This window comes from Octopus bimaculoides, chromosome 9, assembly GCF_046866305.1.
Source record: "Octopus bimaculoides isolate indiv1 chromosome 9, ASM4686630v1, whole genome shotgun sequence".
Lineage (NCBI taxonomy): Eukaryota > Metazoa > Mollusca > Cephalopoda > Octopoda > Octopodidae > Octopus > Octopus bimaculoides.
In genome coordinates this window covers 24,326,544-24,344,043 of record NC_142936.1, presented here as the reverse complement: position 1 = coordinate 24,344,043, position 17,500 = coordinate 24,326,544, and the positions used below count along the sequence as shown (strand labels likewise).

The following is a 17,500-nucleotide window of genomic DNA, read 5'->3' as shown; positions in this document are numbered from 1 at the left end:
ATTCCTCTATACACGATCATACAAAATCCTTTTTTTGCATTTATTTTTACTCTCACACACACACACACACACACACACACACACACACACACACACACACACACACACATATATATATATATATATATATAACGAGATAGTTTAATGAGGCCCAAAATGTTTTTGGGTAAGATTGATGTAGGTGATCAATATGAAAGTTTTAACAAAACAGCTATAGAGATTACAGCCAAGAATCTTTATACTTTTATTTAAATCTCTTGTCCCTTCATATTCCTGAAATTACAAGCAAGAAAATAGAATCATCAAATTCTAAAACGTGTATATTTCACCATTTCCACAAAACTGCGCGTGAACATTAAAGATCAATAAAATAAGAACACTGACTTAGAACCTGCATCGATATTGATTCCATTTGTCAAACAGAAAGAAAAGTACGTGACTTTTAGAATCGTTTTCGAAACAATCATCATTTATTTAATCTCCATGTCTACATTAGTTATATTTACCGAGTTCTAAACTCCATATTTGCAACAGAAATTCAAAACATAGATTTCCCTGGAAAATCATGATTGATCTCGTAGTCAAGACGTCAGTGATATCTTCCTGAGGTTACATTATTATTTGTCGCTCGCTTCTACACGTAAAACAACTTTTAATTTGAATACTAATATGTGCAGTAGAATCATTATTAAATTACTTTACCAAACTCTTTTAGATGTCTTTTCATACACACACACACACACACACACACACACACACACACACACATTTAAATTTTATCCCACATTCTGTGAACAATAGTAATGTTTTTTGTGGAGGATCACTACTCTGTAATGTAGGTTTCAAAAGTTCAGCACAGGACCAACATGTTCTGGGTAGGGGCTACTCGATTACATCGATCTCAATGCTCAACTGGTACTTATTTTATCGACTCCGGAAGGATGAAAGGCAAAGTCGATCTCGGTGGAATTTGAATAACTCAGAACGTAAAAACGGACGGAATGTCATTAAGTCACTTAGCGGTTCGGCAAAAGACCGATAGAATAAGTACTAGGGTTACAAAAAATAAGTCCCGGGGTCGATTTGATCCACTAAAGGCAGTGCTCCAGCATGGCCGCAGTCAAATGACTGAAACAAGTAAAAGAGTAAAAGAGTAAGTATTTTGTTCGGCGTGCTAACGATTCTACCAGCTCACCATATTACTGCCCCGGAATATTAACAATGTCAAAAGTTAAAAGGAAACGTCCATTGGACATCGGGTTAAATAGATAGTATCAGATATGTTTCTTCGAGCCATTCTCGTCAATGGTTACAGCTTTTGCTTGATATACATCGAAGAAGATATAGATATAGACAATGCTATTTGCAGAGTGCCCTTTTCGTGCTTAGTGCAAATTTTTCTAGGTTCTGTCTTGTCTTTTGATGATCTGGAGATGATAAAATCAGTATTTGCCCGAAAAGTTAGAAGCAAAAATAGTTAAATAACGTTACAGGAGTCAGCTCATGTCGACTGATATTGCTCGTCATCTTCCTTTGATCCAATCAAAACCGTCATGTTATGTGATGATGGCTGAAGATTTTCACTGACGTATATGTATGTCACGTGAATTATGTTACACTTGATTATATGGAAGGTTTCTATTTATTGAAATGACAAAAATAAAAATATTCAGTATATTCAGTAATATACTTAAGTTGCTTTCCTCATCTATTCGTTATATATGTGAATGTGTGTGTGCAATTATGCGTGCGCACAAACACACGCACACACACAGATGCATATATACGTACGTGTGTGTGCGTGTGTGCGTGTACGTGTGCGTGTGTGCGTGTACGTGTGCGTGTGTGTGTGTATAGTAAAATTTATTTGCCAACATAACGTGGCAGTTCTACATAGGACAATTCTACTACCTTTTAATGCCAAGAAAACAACTTTTCTAGCTAGTTATCGACACATGATCTGTGTCCGAGACAAACTGTAAGTAAGGGGGCTTATTACTCCCTTCTAGCCGTTAGCAGTACCAACAGATCAATGGTTTCTAGGTAATTTCCCGTCTTCAGTACTAGACAACCGCCTGGCTAGAGACAGAAGCCACCCGAACTTACAGTATACACTTATCGAAGTGACTGACAGTCACTGATCCCGTAAGGAGCAAAACAACGAATTCTAAATCTCTGAATGAGGTCTAATTAGTAACAGTATCGTGTAGTAAAGTTTATTTGCCAACATAACGTGACAGTCCTGCATAGGACTATGTTACTGCTTTTTAACCTCAAGAAAACACCTTTTCCAGCTTGTTAACGTCTGAGGCACACACACACACACACACACACACACACACACACACATACATAAATACATTTACATATATATATACATATATATCTACATATATATATATATATATATATATATATATATATATATATATATATATATATATATACACATGCATATATATAAACATATATGTATATATACGTTAGCATGATGGTTGTCTGCTCCTTATACAGAGTTTGACCACCTCCTGTACCTACACCTTAGCACCATCATGGCATCTGATATGGCTTTTTAAACCAGTCAATATTCTGAAAAGACATCCACATAGATTGCACCTCTGATTTGGACCACCAGTACCTGCAGAAAAGTTCTGCTTTTTGTAGATCTTAACATGTCTTTTGAGGTCTCCGTTGGATTTGCAAACCTTCTGGCATACACTGCATTCAAATGTGTGCACAGACATGTAGTCAGAATTGTTGGTGGAGGTTCGTTTTCCTTGCATCCGCAGATGAGATTTGAGGCCAGCCAAAGACAGGCATGGTCTGTCACAGACTGTGCACACAAAAAGGTCATTGTCATTCATCTTTTCGATCGTTACATTCTTCCTTGGATCTCTTTTGAGACTTACTTGCGTTATCCTGGCCTCTTGAAATGCTTTTACCCCACTCCACACCTTTGTTCGCCATACAACTCGATTCGAAGCAAGGGTTTCTATATCTTCTGGAACCGTTCCAAGTGACTTCATGGTAGTCCTTATGCCATCCTTAAACCTTTTTTTAGGTCTACGCCGATACCGTTTCTCCTCTGTAAGCTCACCATAAAACAGCTGTTTCGGCATGCGTTCATCTGCTATTCGAACAATATGGCCACACCATCTCAATTGGTTCCTCAAAATCATAGCTTCAATTGAGGTGATGCCTGCAGATGCAAGGACATCTGTGCTTGGAGTAAAAGAACTACATTTAATTTTTAAAACGCGATGAAGGCATTTTTGGTGGAATTGTTCTAACAATTTAAAATACCTTTCATAACAAGTCCGAGTTTCACAGGAATACAACAGGGATGGTAAGACAAATGATTTGTAAAGAACCAGATTTGTATTCTTATTTATATGTCGCTGGCACCAAACGCGTGACTCCAAGCCACCAAATGCTTTTGCTGCCCTTTGAATTCGCAGCTGTGTTTTCTGTATCAAGATTTCCATAATTTTAAACAGAGCTTCCAAGGTAGACGAACGAATCGACCACCTTGCTTAGATCTTGGGTGCATCCAGGTGGTTTTATGTTTATTATTCTGCTTAACAGAGTATTGGTGACAACCAGATTATTCTCAGTACAAACCGTCAAAAGAGCTACTCCATTTTTATTACATTTTCCAATCCCTTGTCGACCTAAAACAGGCCATGAAACATAGTCCTTTCCAACACTTGCACTGAAATCTCCCAATATCACCAGCTTGCCAGAAATTGGTACTCAATAATTGTGTTAGATCATCATAAAACTGTCCTACTGTTTCATCAGAATGGGACATTGTTGGTGCATAAATACTGACAACGGTAAGAAACCTACCTTTTGTCAGTTTAATACAGCATGACATGATCCGTTCAGATATACCACTTGGAAACTCTGCAATGGAGGATACTAATGTATTCTTCAGAGCAAACCCAACACCAGATTCTCTACGCTGGCCCTTTGGTAAGCCTCTCCAAAAGACAGTATATCCATAAGTAGGTTCATTTACTTGACCCTCACCAGAGAGACGAATTTCAGAGAGCGCAACTATATCAAGGGAATATTTCTTGAGCTCACATGCAATAAGTGCAACACGCCTTTCTGGTCTCTTGTTGAAATTATCATCAAGAAGTGTGCGCACATTCCAACAATCGAAATTCAAAGGATGTTTATTTTTACTTTTTCTTGAAGATTGTTTGACCATAGTGGAAGGATGACGACCGGGTCCAGCCTGTGATACACTGGGACACCTGCCGAGCCAGACCTGTTCCCCTGACGTTCCCAAGCCTTTTTTGCCATTTACTGAATCTGTTTTGGGACATTTTAGAGTAAGTTACAAGTGCATTTTTAGATTTCTGCCAACCAACCAATTAAATGATTTTACTAAGATTTGGAGTACAGGAAGTACCTGTGTAGATGAATAATTTCCAGTGGGTGTAGCTTGCACTGCACTACCTCCATCTATTGGGCCAAGAAGACTTTCGCCGGTATGACATGAAAATTGACAAAAGCAGGAACTTTCAAGGCCTCAGTTTTTATTTTGGAGATTTCCTTCTCCTAGGTAGATTACCAAGCAAGGATAAAGAGCTTCTACCTGCCCATGAGGTAAGCTATCCCATTCCAGACACCACACCGACACTCAGACACTCTATAAAGTGATCAAATATCACTCCGGTGACCGACGCGGAGTATCTCATTCATGAAAAAGAAAGGTACGATATGCGATTTGCAAATGTAAATAAAAATTATATATAAATATAAAAAAGTAAAAGATATGCAATACATATAAATATATATATAAAAGTAAAAATATACATATATACATATACATACAAAAAAAAATTATAAAAGTTATGATGTGTGAATAAGAATTACATATAAATGATATTGTATAAAGAAAAGTAAAAGATATGCAATTAAAAGATATAATATATATATATATATATATATATATATATATATATATATATATATATATATATATATATATATATATATAATATATATATATATATATATATATATATATATATATATATATATATATATATATATATATATATATGTATATATATATGCTGTAAACTATTGATACAATATTTAGGCATAAAAGAGGAACAAAACAATAAAGCTTGCTAAATTGTATATAAAAATATGTTATTATGTGTATGTATATAGACAGACAGACGGATACATATATACATACATACATGCATACATACATACATAAATACAGATAGATAGACATACATATATGCATATATATAGGAATATATACATATAATCATATATGCATGTATGTATGTGTATGGGCGTAAAGATATACTTTACACTCTCACACACACGCGCGCATGCACACAAAAACACCCACCTACACACACCCACAAATAAACCATAAATCGCAAAAAGAAAACAACAAAACACAAAAAAAAAACAACTTACTATACGTTTGACAAGCTGGATGGTGAATTGCCTCCCATTCTTTATTGGCACCATGATTCTCATCGGAAATACAACGTGTACCAAAATCCAACCCTGAAATTAATTTAATGTTTTGTATGATTACTTTTACGTACGACAACAGGAGACAACCAATCGGTGAATATTGATTTATTCATTGGGAATATGAATGTAATTGTTGACGGTTTCCCAAAGGACTGATCACAAACTGAGATACATTTCTATAATACCGGTTTTCTGCTTTCTCGCCTACGTTTTCCGCTTTTGCTGAAATTTTTGCAGATCTCTGAAAGAACCAGCCTGCATGTATAGATGCATGCACACATGCACACAAAAATACATGCATACATACACACATTCGTATCTCTTTTACTCTTTTATTTGTTTCAGTCATTTGACTGCGGCCATGCTGGAGCATCACCTTTAGTCGAGCAAATCGACCCCAGGACTTATTCTTTGGAAGCCTAGTACTTATTCGATCGGTCTCTATGGCCGAACCGCTAAGTTACGGGGACGTAAACACACCAGCGTCGGTTGTCGAGCGATGTTGGGGGGACAAACACAAACACACAAACACACACATACACACATTTATATATATACATATATACGACGGGCTTCTTTCAGTTTCCGTCTACCAAATCCACTCACAAGGCTTTGGTCGGCCCGAGGCTATAGTAGAAGACACCTGCCCAAGGTGCCACGCAGTGGGACTGAACCAGGAACCATGTAGTTGGTTAGCAAGCTACTTACCACACAGCCACTCCTGCGCCTATATATATATATATATATATATATATATATATATATATATATATATATATACATATATATATATACACATATATATATATATATATATATATATATATATATATATATATATATATATATATATATATATATATATATATATATATGTATATATATGTATATATATATATATATATATATATATATATATATATATACATATATATATATATATCTATATATATATATATATATATATATATATATATATATATATATATATATATATATATATATATATATATATATATATATGTATATATATGTATATATATATATATATATATATATATATATATATATATATATATATACCAGCAGATCATTGCCGAAATATTATGATATACCTTATCAGTATTATTTCAACCTGCAAACGGGCTCTCTAAAACAAATTATGAGTGTGTGTGTTTGTGTGTATACATATGTATGTATGTTTGTACTTATATATATATATATACATATACATATATAACATGAAGATGAAACGTCCTTGTTGAGCCATAGGATCATAAGGCTACTTTTCCCGAATTTAGTAGCGTATATATTTCCATCTTGAGCGGTCCAGCGAAGGATTACTGGTTTTTTGCCACCTGGGTGGTATATATACCTTCCTGAGTCTATAAATTATGATTACATCATCGGAATATGATGTGAAAAAATTAGACTTGTACACATACATACTGATATACACCACAGTATATTTCATGTTGCAGATACATGTGATGCATGTCACTATGTATAAGTGCGAACTCACCATTTTTTTCCTCTATCTACACCCACTGAAAGGCATTTGTAGAAAATTTCATCAAAAATATCCATCTTCCGAAAGTTATGAGGAAACAAAGGCTACCCTGTGAATTTTCCGAAATCTCTCCTTACCAAAGAAAAATGATTCACCACAAATTCCGACATAATCGGAATCTACACTATCTGAAGCATATCTGAAGCATTTCTTTGTAAATTATCCTTTTATTCTGGAAGTTGTGAGACAACAAAATCGATAGGGTGGGGTGAGGGTGTTATGTATGTGTGTAGGTATCTCAAGCAATGAAATATTAATTCTTAGTAGAACGCTGGCAAGACATGCACCAGGTGAAAATGTAAAATTTAAAGAACCTATAAGATGAAATATTGCAAAGCATTTGTTAACTGAACGTGCATTTAATATCTAAAAAAAGACAATGTATAAGAGCGATTACTGGATATCACTGTGCATGCGTTACCACAAGTCCATAATACACATGCATTTATATGACTCACAAGGCTTTGGTCAGCCCGGAGACATTTGCTCAAGTTGCCACGCTGCAAGGTTGACCTCGGAATCATGCGGTTGGGAAGCAATTGTTTTATAACACAGCCACTCCATACTTCATAATTTGTGTTTTGTTTCCAGTAACATTGATTTCTATCATAGGGAAGATTCCACTATCTCAAGTAATAATGATTTCAAATTTTGGCACAAGCCAGCAATTTCAAGGGAGGGCGTAAGTCAAGTATATCAACCCCAGGACTCAACTGGTACTGATTTCATCGACTCCGATAGTACGAAAGGTAAAGTCTACCTCGGTGGAATTTGAACTCAAAACGTAGACAGACGAAATGCCGCTAAGCATCTTTATCCAGTGCGGTAACGATTCTGCTAGCCCGCCACCTTACAATATTTTATCATATTAACATCTATGTATTTCTGTACAACAATGCCGTACTGTTATATAATATCTGAAGCATTATCAGTAAAACTTTATTATATATATTGTATATCAGAGGCACTCCCAGAATTCCCAGTCATAATAAGACATGAAGAGAATCGTCCATGCTTTATTGGAAAGACACAATCCTGTTTCTGATACATGAAGAACGACCGTTTAAATTCTTCGAAGGAAACGTCTGATTGTAGACACTGGATTCAAATAAGTAAAATTGAAGACGTATTTCTCATTGTGCAAACTTAAAAGTATCGGTAAGGAAAGAATATTTCTTCCTAATGACAAATAATTAGATATAACATATTCTAGATATTCAATAAGGCGGCTGATTGTCTCAGATATCGGCAATACAGTATTTCAAGAGCTTCGAAAATGATTTCTTTGACAGTTATATAGATATGCACGCGCACGCGCACAACTCACACACATACGAACAAGCATACACACACCACCAAGCATACAGAATATGCACTCGCACAAACATTTACATCTACACATTCGTACTTACATACTTGTAAACATATGTATATATATTAGTATGCTTGTATTTTATATGTTCATATACAAATATGTGTATGTGTGTGCACGCTTGTGTAGGCTTCACGTAAGTGTCTATAATCAAATATACGCATGTGATGGTAAGAAAAATGTATGGAAACACAGCGAAACAATAATGAGCACTTACACATTTATACAATCATACAGTCATCAATTGAATACTGACATAGATAAATGCACATGCAGATATAAATGTAATCGCACGTGGGCCGTTGGCAATTTTCACCCTTTTTCTTTGGACTGCTCCTTTTCTCTTTTCCGACGAAGAATTATGCTCGAAACGTTAAAAACTCTCTGTTTCACCGTGCAAACTAATACAATACGTGCCCACGTCCTCACTTTTTTTTTCTATTGTTTTCTCGTTTCGCTTTTAATTCGTGTTTTGAATTGTTCGTTCAACAAACAGAAAATATGACATACCTGCATATATATATACATATATATATATATATATATATATATATATATATATATATATATATATATGTGTGTGTGTGTGTGTGTGTGTGTGTGTGTGTGTGTGTGTATGTATATATATAAAAAAACTTGTAGTAAATAAACATACGAACATATACTACATACACAGACGAAAAGAAAACACAAAAGGTCACCAGCTCCCCTTCAGTTATTGGCCAGAGAGACAAGCGCAATTTCGGCCATTATCGATAATGATGCTTACACTCTGGAGGCACCAGCATGAAACATGACAGGAATGGGACCAAAACATAACAAAACATCAAATTCGAGTCAACGACTTTATATAACACCACTCTTCCATACATTTGATCATGGGTCTGGTCGCGATTGTCTGAGCTCCTCCCTTCTCTCAATTTCATTTCTCTCTCTCTCTCCTTCTCGCTGTCTGTCTTTCTCTGTTACCCTCCTCCCATTATCACGTGATCCGTGACAGCCTGAGGCGGTGTCATTCTTTTTCGCGTCGTGTATTTCGTGTGTGTATTTAGTATATGTTCGTATGTTTATTTACTCGGAGTTTTATCATGGCTACCGAATAAGTGTCATATATTTTTACAGATAAATTCCTCCATTTACATAATATCGAGATCTCTTTCTTTCTTTTGTTGTCCTTCCTGTCAATATATATATATATATATATATATATATATATATATATATATATATATATATATATATATATATATATATATATATATGTACATATGTGTATACAAAGATCAGGTAAATCCGTAATCAAATATATATGAATGGGCATAGGTGTGCGTTGTTACATTCACAGCTTTTAAAACACATATTCACATACGTTAAGACTCGCGTATATGAACAAGCTGATACACAAGAAACCAAGGAATACATACACATCGAACTAAACAAACTTATTTATACGTATTTATACACTCAAATACACACTTATTTGTATGTTCACATCGAATAGTTGTAGTGAGAATACTTGGTGTTGTGAGAAAAGCTGTAGGGTTAACAACGTAGTTAAACAGTGATGTATTTGTGAGAAAAGATGAATTTTAGGATGTAAATGTGAAGCCAGATGAACACTGGAATGTAGCTGTTAAGACATTACTTGCGAGATGAGATGTAGCTGTGATGGCAACTGGAGTTGCTAGATGAGCTATAGCTGTGAAAACAAGTTAACACTGAGGTATAGACGTGAAAGGAACCGAACACAGGGTCTAGTTGTGAGGACAACTAAAGATATCAGCATGCACCCATGTTATCTGAATTAGTAATTCAGAATTATTTCCCACCAAACGTAATTATGTCTAACAGACAACCTTGCATCTCTCTTTGTCTCTCTTCCTCTCACTCTCTCTTCCTCTCTCTCTCTCTTTCTCTCCCTCTCTCTTTCTGTCTGCCTGTCTGTCTGCCTGTCTGCCTGTCTGTCTGCCTGTCTGTCTCTCACTTTCTCTCAATCTCTCTAGTTCACCCTTTGTCTGACCTGTGTGTGTGTATATATATATATATATATATATATATATATATATATATATATATATATATATATATATATATATATCACCATGACAGATCGCTGACCAATACATTTATATTTTTCTCTCCTTGTTTCTCTCCTTATTTCTTACTGTGTTCCTTTCAGTTGAAGAGCATAGGCTCGAAACGTTAAAGACTTTCTCTATTCCCGAGCGTTAAACTAATACATCCATTTGTTGTTTACACCACCTGTCTTCGTCTGTTGTTTTTTTCATAAATTCTCCCATATATATATATATATATATATATATATATATATATATATATATATCTTGATCAACCTGAATTTGCGAGTGAAGCCTTATGTCAAAGGTGCTGCAAGGTAATATCAAATCTGAAGCCAAGTGATAGCGGGGTGATTTGTGTTATTAGTACCCACTTATCTGCCAGTATCTTCTAGTTAGATGAACACCACCGTTTGAGATGAAAATATTTTGTCCAGTGACTCTGAAAAGTGTAGGAAACAAGACGTCTACTATTTCCATGTCTACTATTTCTGCATAGTATTTGGGAAGTCTGCAGGGAAACATACTTTATCCGCAGAGAGTTGGTTGGTGACGGTGATTTTGCTGAACGGCCGACCAGTGTTTATCAATGTCGTAGTTTCTATGCACCGTCATCGAATGAAGACACCAACTTTTCGACATCAATGCATGAGTTTTGCAAGGTAATAAGCTTGTAATATGCCTATTTATTATCTGTCTAGACTACGTAATATCATCAGGAAAACCCATGTATGTTATTATAGCATCTTGATAAACATAAGAAAATGGATTTTGCTAGAGTAATGCAAAATTCTTTAATTTTCTAACACGCAACGTCCAGACAGAAAATGACTGGACATATCACAAAATTAAAGAACTTGGCTTTACTTTAACAATATCCACTCCCTCTCTTTATCAAGTTTCTACAATAACAGACATACATTATGCTGATGATGTTACTCTCTTCGCAAACACGATCTTAGAAGCAGCCATCTTTTTGGTTTATCATGCCTCGAAGTTTGAATATTTCTGTTATAATCATGGAAGGTTTATAATCACACTCCCCCAAAATTTAAAACTTGTGTACATACATACATGTATGTTTGTGTGTGTATGTATGCATGTATTTATACGCACATACACTCATACATACACACGTATATTTAAATATATATTGATGCATGTGCACATATATACAGATGTGTGTATGTGATTGTGTGAATGTGCTATCCTTTACGTGAAAACAAAAATAAGGTTCAGTAGCAGGAAACGCAAGTATGGAAAAATAGAAAATAAGCTAAAATGAAGGAAAAGTTAAAGAATATATATATATATATGTGTGTGTGTGTGTGTGTGTGTGTGTGTGTGTGTGTGTGTATGCGCGCGCGTACATGCGCGTGTATGTGTGTGAAATTATTAAAGTAAATATTATTTACGATAAATATTTACATAGCCACTTCCACTGACTACAGATCACCTGCATTTAGCAGCTCTGATTGTCACTCACTCACATTCCGTTTGTTGTTTTAATTTCCTTCTGCCACCGTGACCGACAGACCATGCATTGAGTTTTATCATATGTAAGATAAAATTAGTTTAGGGTTACGAAAGCAGAATAAACTTTCAAATACAAATGACAAACAGAATAACGAAGTAGAGACGCTGTAACTGCAAAAAAGAAGAAAAGCCGTTGGATAATTTAGAAAACTTCATTAATCAGTATGAAACAAATAAAAAGAAAGAAAACTAAGAAGAAAAGACGATTCAAGATCTTGTGGGATGATTTAGAAAGTAAATCGTATAAATTGGAACAAATTAAACAGCTTCAAACGCTAAAGTTTTACTCACAAAAAATGAATATATTAAATTATTTGTAGGTACGCAGTATTTCGTTATGCAAACGTAGTATACTATAAAGTATTTAACGTCTCGGATACGAAACGCCCGTAACAAAAATCAGTGCTGGCTATAATTACTATGGAATATTTGTAGAGATAACCTTAACAAGTGAAATAAAATGGATAAATACAAAGACACGTTGCGTATTATATATATATATAATGATATGTGTGTGCGCGTGTGTTTATGTGTGTGTGTGTGTGTGTGTGTGTGTGTGTGTGTGTGTGTGTGTGCGTGTGTGCAAGCTTGTATGTAACCATGTATGTATGTATCCATTTATATAAGACAGACAAACAAGTATATATTTTATATATATATATATAGATAGATAGATAGATAGATAGATAAAGTAATCTTTCACTGATGTATATCGATTAAGGGTGCACACGTCGGCGAAAATCGGTGCTCTTTCAACTGCAGACGTATTTTGTCTGATGGTTCTTAGTTATAGTCCCTCCTTTGTTCCCCGACATCAGAAATATAGTTAACCAGTTATTAGACTATTAGAAAAGCTGTAATTTACGACGCTATAATTCATTGTGATATAAATTATTTAAAATAATAAATAAATTCCTCGCTCGTTCTGTTGTTCTCTGCTTTGACCAGGACATTAAACCAGCATCTCTTGCACTTCAAAATACATTTTAGGAGAACTAATGTGTAAAAAGGGAACTATATTCGTGTTTCTTATTTTTCATTCCCGTTCATCATACAAGAAACGACTTTTCTGAGAGATGAGGAACGCAACATAATAGAATCCCGTGTGTTTTCCTATTGAAATATTCCATGTAAGAACGAAACATTTGTGGAATAGTTACTATAAGGAAGCGTTTAGGTCTAGTGTGTCGAAAGACTGCCGTCTCGATAGAATCAGTCTTCTATCTCTGTTGAAACCTTGCAATGGTGATTTCTGATTTAGGCATAATTCCAGCAGTTTTGAGAAGGGTGATTAGTCAATACCCTCAATCCTATTGCTTCACTGCTACCTTATTTTATGTACCCCATACGGACTGAAAAGCAGAGATGACCTGGCAAGAATTGAACTCAGAACGTAGGGTCACAAGAAATACTGGATGACATTTCTTCTGACGTCCTGGAGATTTCACCAACTTGCTGCTGTTCTCAAACCTTATAATTGAACGTACTATGAACTGGTAATGATGATGTTCACGCTGTTACTGCTACTGTTGCTGCTACTGCTGCAGACGATAACGACGACGATGGTTTTGATGTTAATAATGATGATGCAAAATCCCATAAAGTGATTGTGTATCGCTAAAGATTTTGCCTTTGCTGTAATGTATCTAGAACAAGGCAGCTCTCTTGAAAAAATACCATATAGTGTGTAGTTGCAAATACAGTCAGTCATACGTTCTCTTGTAACTTATACTGTAAAGAGTTATCAGCCCTTTATTGTCTTCCGTGACTATATCGAATCGGCAATAGGAATACTTGAAGTCTTTATCTCACACAAATATGGACCAGTGTAAAACAGACAACCGCACTGGTACCAGTCGAAGTCGGCAGAATTCAATTAGCTGTGATTCTTTGAAATACGTAGCAATACGTATTATGAAATATTCGAAATTGTTTAAATATTGATTTCAAATATTGGCACAAGGCCAGCAATTTCGGATTTGGGTGAGGTAAGTCGATTACACCGACACCATTGTTCAACTGGTACTTATTCTATCGACTCCGAAAGAATGAAAGACAAAGTCAGCCTCGGCGAAATTTGGACTGTTTAGACATTAAACACTATTAGAAGAGGCATTTGGAATACTTCTATTTACTTGAGAGCAACTAATGGTGCAATGTGTTTCAAATTTTTTTAATACTTACGGCGGTCATGTTTCGAGAAGAAGTCTGCAAGGTAAAGAGAAAGAAAAATACATTTAAAAATATGCTGCAAGTTATACTGTCTTCATATTGATTAAATGAGAAGAAAACTACATGGTTGCGAGGATTGTTCGATGAATCGTATACATAATGAAATATTGTATAACATCTATAACATTGTACTGCGTTGCCTGATCACAATAACAAGTAAAGAAAATTTCTAAGAATAATACCTGTACCATTTTCTTATCAAATTCCCGCATCGGTTGAAACGTTGTTCCTAATTTACCGGAAAAATAATTAACAAATGCAGTGCATAATTAACTTGAATCTAATTGAAAAACTACCTTTTTATATATTTTCTTTCTTACTTTTATCTCTTTACATATCTCTCAGACTCACTTGCCTGTAAGAATGAGAGATACATTTATTAATCATCGACGAAACTTCTTTGTGGTCTTCCGACATGCTAGAAATAACAGTCTAACTTCTCTCTGCTCAGAAACTAGTGTCTTAAACAAGTAATGAACACATTAGATAAAATAACTTAATATACCTTGGAAAAGATTGAATTGTCATGGCTAGTAAGACTTTGATCACAGGTCTGGTCGATCAGAAGCAAAGTTATTTTTCACTTTCAATATATTCAAAAGGCCGATATCCTGCTTGCCACTTATGTGGAAATTATTGACTGGAATAGTCGCAGAGTCAATGTACGGACATCTGGAAAAAATGGAGCCCTGCCACATGAGCAGAAGGGTTGCACGCGTAAGTGCAGAGGTACCAAGGATCAACTCCTGGTAGACAAAACTGTACTTAGAGACTGCAAGAGGAGGAAAACTAACTCAGCCATGTCATGGATCGATTATAGTAATGCGTATGATATGATCCCATATTCTTGGATTGTGGAGTGTATGAACCTGTTTGGGATTGCATCGAATGTTGAGCGATTGCTTGGAAAAAGTATGGCGAAGTGGAGGACGGAACTGACAGCATATGGAAGAAGTTTAGGGACAATAGAAATCAGGAGAGACATATTCTAAGGGGACTGCCTGTCCCCACTGATCTTTGTACTGTGCATGATAGCACTAATACTGATTCTGAGAAAAGCAAAATTTGGGAATGTATTTAAGAGCCACCAACAAAAAGCCAACCACTTGTTATTTATGCATGACCTAAAACGTTATGGTAAAGAGGAATCCCAAGTCAGTTTCCTAGTTGATACGATGTATACTTTCAGTGCTGATATCAATAGAATTCAGACAGAAAAAGTGTGGTATAAAGAGATTTAGTTCAAGGGTACTGGCTAAAGAAATTCAGTAGTTTACATGGGAGGCTGAGGGAACAACTTCAGGATTGCCTTAATGGAGGAATAATACCAGATTGGATGACTAGAAGGAGGAAAATACTCATTATGTATGATAAGAGCAAGTAACTATAGTAACTATAAACTATAAACCAATCACTTGTTTACTATTAGTATGGAAGCTGTTAGAAGGAATGCTTTCAGAAAGCATTTACGAGTACCTTGACAACCAGAATGTACTACCAGAACAACAGAAAGGTTGCAGGAAGAAGGCTAGAGGAACGCTTGGTCTATTATATATATATAAACAAAGCAGTTCTAAATGAAGTAAAGGCTAGAAAGAAAAATCTAACAATAGCATGGATAGATTATAGGAAAGCCTATGACATGATCTCACACTCATGGATAAGTGAATGTTTAAGTATATTCTGTATATCAGACAACATAACATAATTAATTAGCTTTAGCCCGAAGAAATGGAAAGTAGATCTCTACTCAGGTGACACACTGTTAGGGAAAGTTAATATCAAAAGAGGAATTTTCCAGGGGGACTCGTTGTCCCCTTTAATATTTGTCGTATATTTGATTCCCCTCAGTTTAGGAAGGCAAAGGCAGGGTTCAGAAATAGTAAGGGAAAAATTAACCATTTGCTCTATATGGATGATCTGAATCTTTTTAGCAAGAATGAAAAAGAGATAGCGTCCTTAATACAGACTGCAAGGCTCTTCAGCAAAAAATAGGCATGGCATTTGACATAGACAAGTGTGCAATATTAGTCATGAGAAGGGGACAGGTAGTCAACAGTGAAGGCATCCAATTACCAGATGACCAGACATTAAAATCATTGAAAGGAGAAGAGAGCTTATAAGTATCTAGGAGTATTAGAATCTGACAGAGTACTAACTACAGAAATGAAAACGAAAATTGAGAAGGAGTACATCAGAAGGGTGTGGGAGCTAATGAAATCAAAGCTAAATGGTGCGAATCTAGTGAAGGCTGTAAATACTAGAGCAGTATCGTTACTTAGATACTCAGACACGTTTGTAGATAGGACAAAACTGAATTAGCAAAGCTAGACAGAAGAACTAGGAAGGAATTCCATATGAATGGAGGACTCCACCCTAGGGCAGGAGTTGCAATATTATACCTACCTAGAAAGGAAGTTGGAAGAGGGTTAATATTAGTAGAAGACTGCATGGAGTTAACTAGACTAGATATGGATTCCTATGTGGGTAATAGTGAAGAAAGTTTATTAAAAGTTGCTAGAGACACAGCAAGACATAAGGAAACCAAAGCACCAATGGAAGTTAAAAAACAGAAAAAAGAACAGAATTTATCTGACTGGTAGGAAAAGGTGTTCCATTGTAAATTCCCAAAGAGAGTTTCAGCAAATAATAGTAGTGAGGCATGGATAGGGCTTCAGAAAGGAAAGCTGAAGAGGGAGACAGAAAGTTTGTTAATAGCTGCACAAGATCAAGCATTAAGGACTAATTGGATAAAATCCAAGACAGACAATAACCAAGTAGATTCCCAATGTAGATTATGCAAATCAAAAGAGGAAAGCGTCACTCATATAGTAAGCATGCTGACACAGAAAGATTACAAGAAAGGAATCCACTGGGAAGAGGAATCCACTGGGAGTTATGCAGAAAGCTAGGGCTTGAACATACTAATAAATGGTATGAACATGAACCTAGTAAAGTACTAGAAAGTAAGAAGTACAAGATGTTGTGTGACTTTGACATTCAGACTGACAGAGTAATAGAAGCTAGAAGGCCTGATTTGGTAGTAGTAGATTAGAAAGTGCCAGATAATTGACCTTACAATTCCAAATGATGAAAAACTTAATATGAAAAGTATAGAAAAAATTGCAACGTTCCAGGACCTAGCCATTGAATTATAGATACTATGGAAAGTGCGGGTAAAATGTATCCCAGTAG

General features: G+C 35.4%; 1 protein-coding gene across 5 annotated transcripts in view; it reads right to left on the bottom strand.

The window, feature by feature from the left end:
* Nucleotides 1-17,500, bottom strand: part of LOC106882058 (uncharacterized) — a 56,633-nt gene that overhangs the window by 29,853 nt on the left and 9,280 nt on the right. For all 5 annotated transcript variants that reach the window (XR_016243079.1, XR_016243080.1, XR_016243081.1 and 2 more), the window contains exons 4-5: nucleotides 14,258-14,281; nucleotides 5,455-5,547 (exon numbers count right to left, since the gene is read on the bottom strand). Coding sequence is in view for 1 of the 5 variants with exons in the window: in XM_014932622.2 (XP_014788108.1) it covers nucleotides 5,455-5,547; nucleotides 14,258-14,281 (117 nt within the window). In the remaining 4 variants the exon portion in view is untranslated. The remainder of the gene's footprint in view (nucleotides 1-5,454; nucleotides 5,548-14,257; nucleotides 14,282-17,500) is intronic.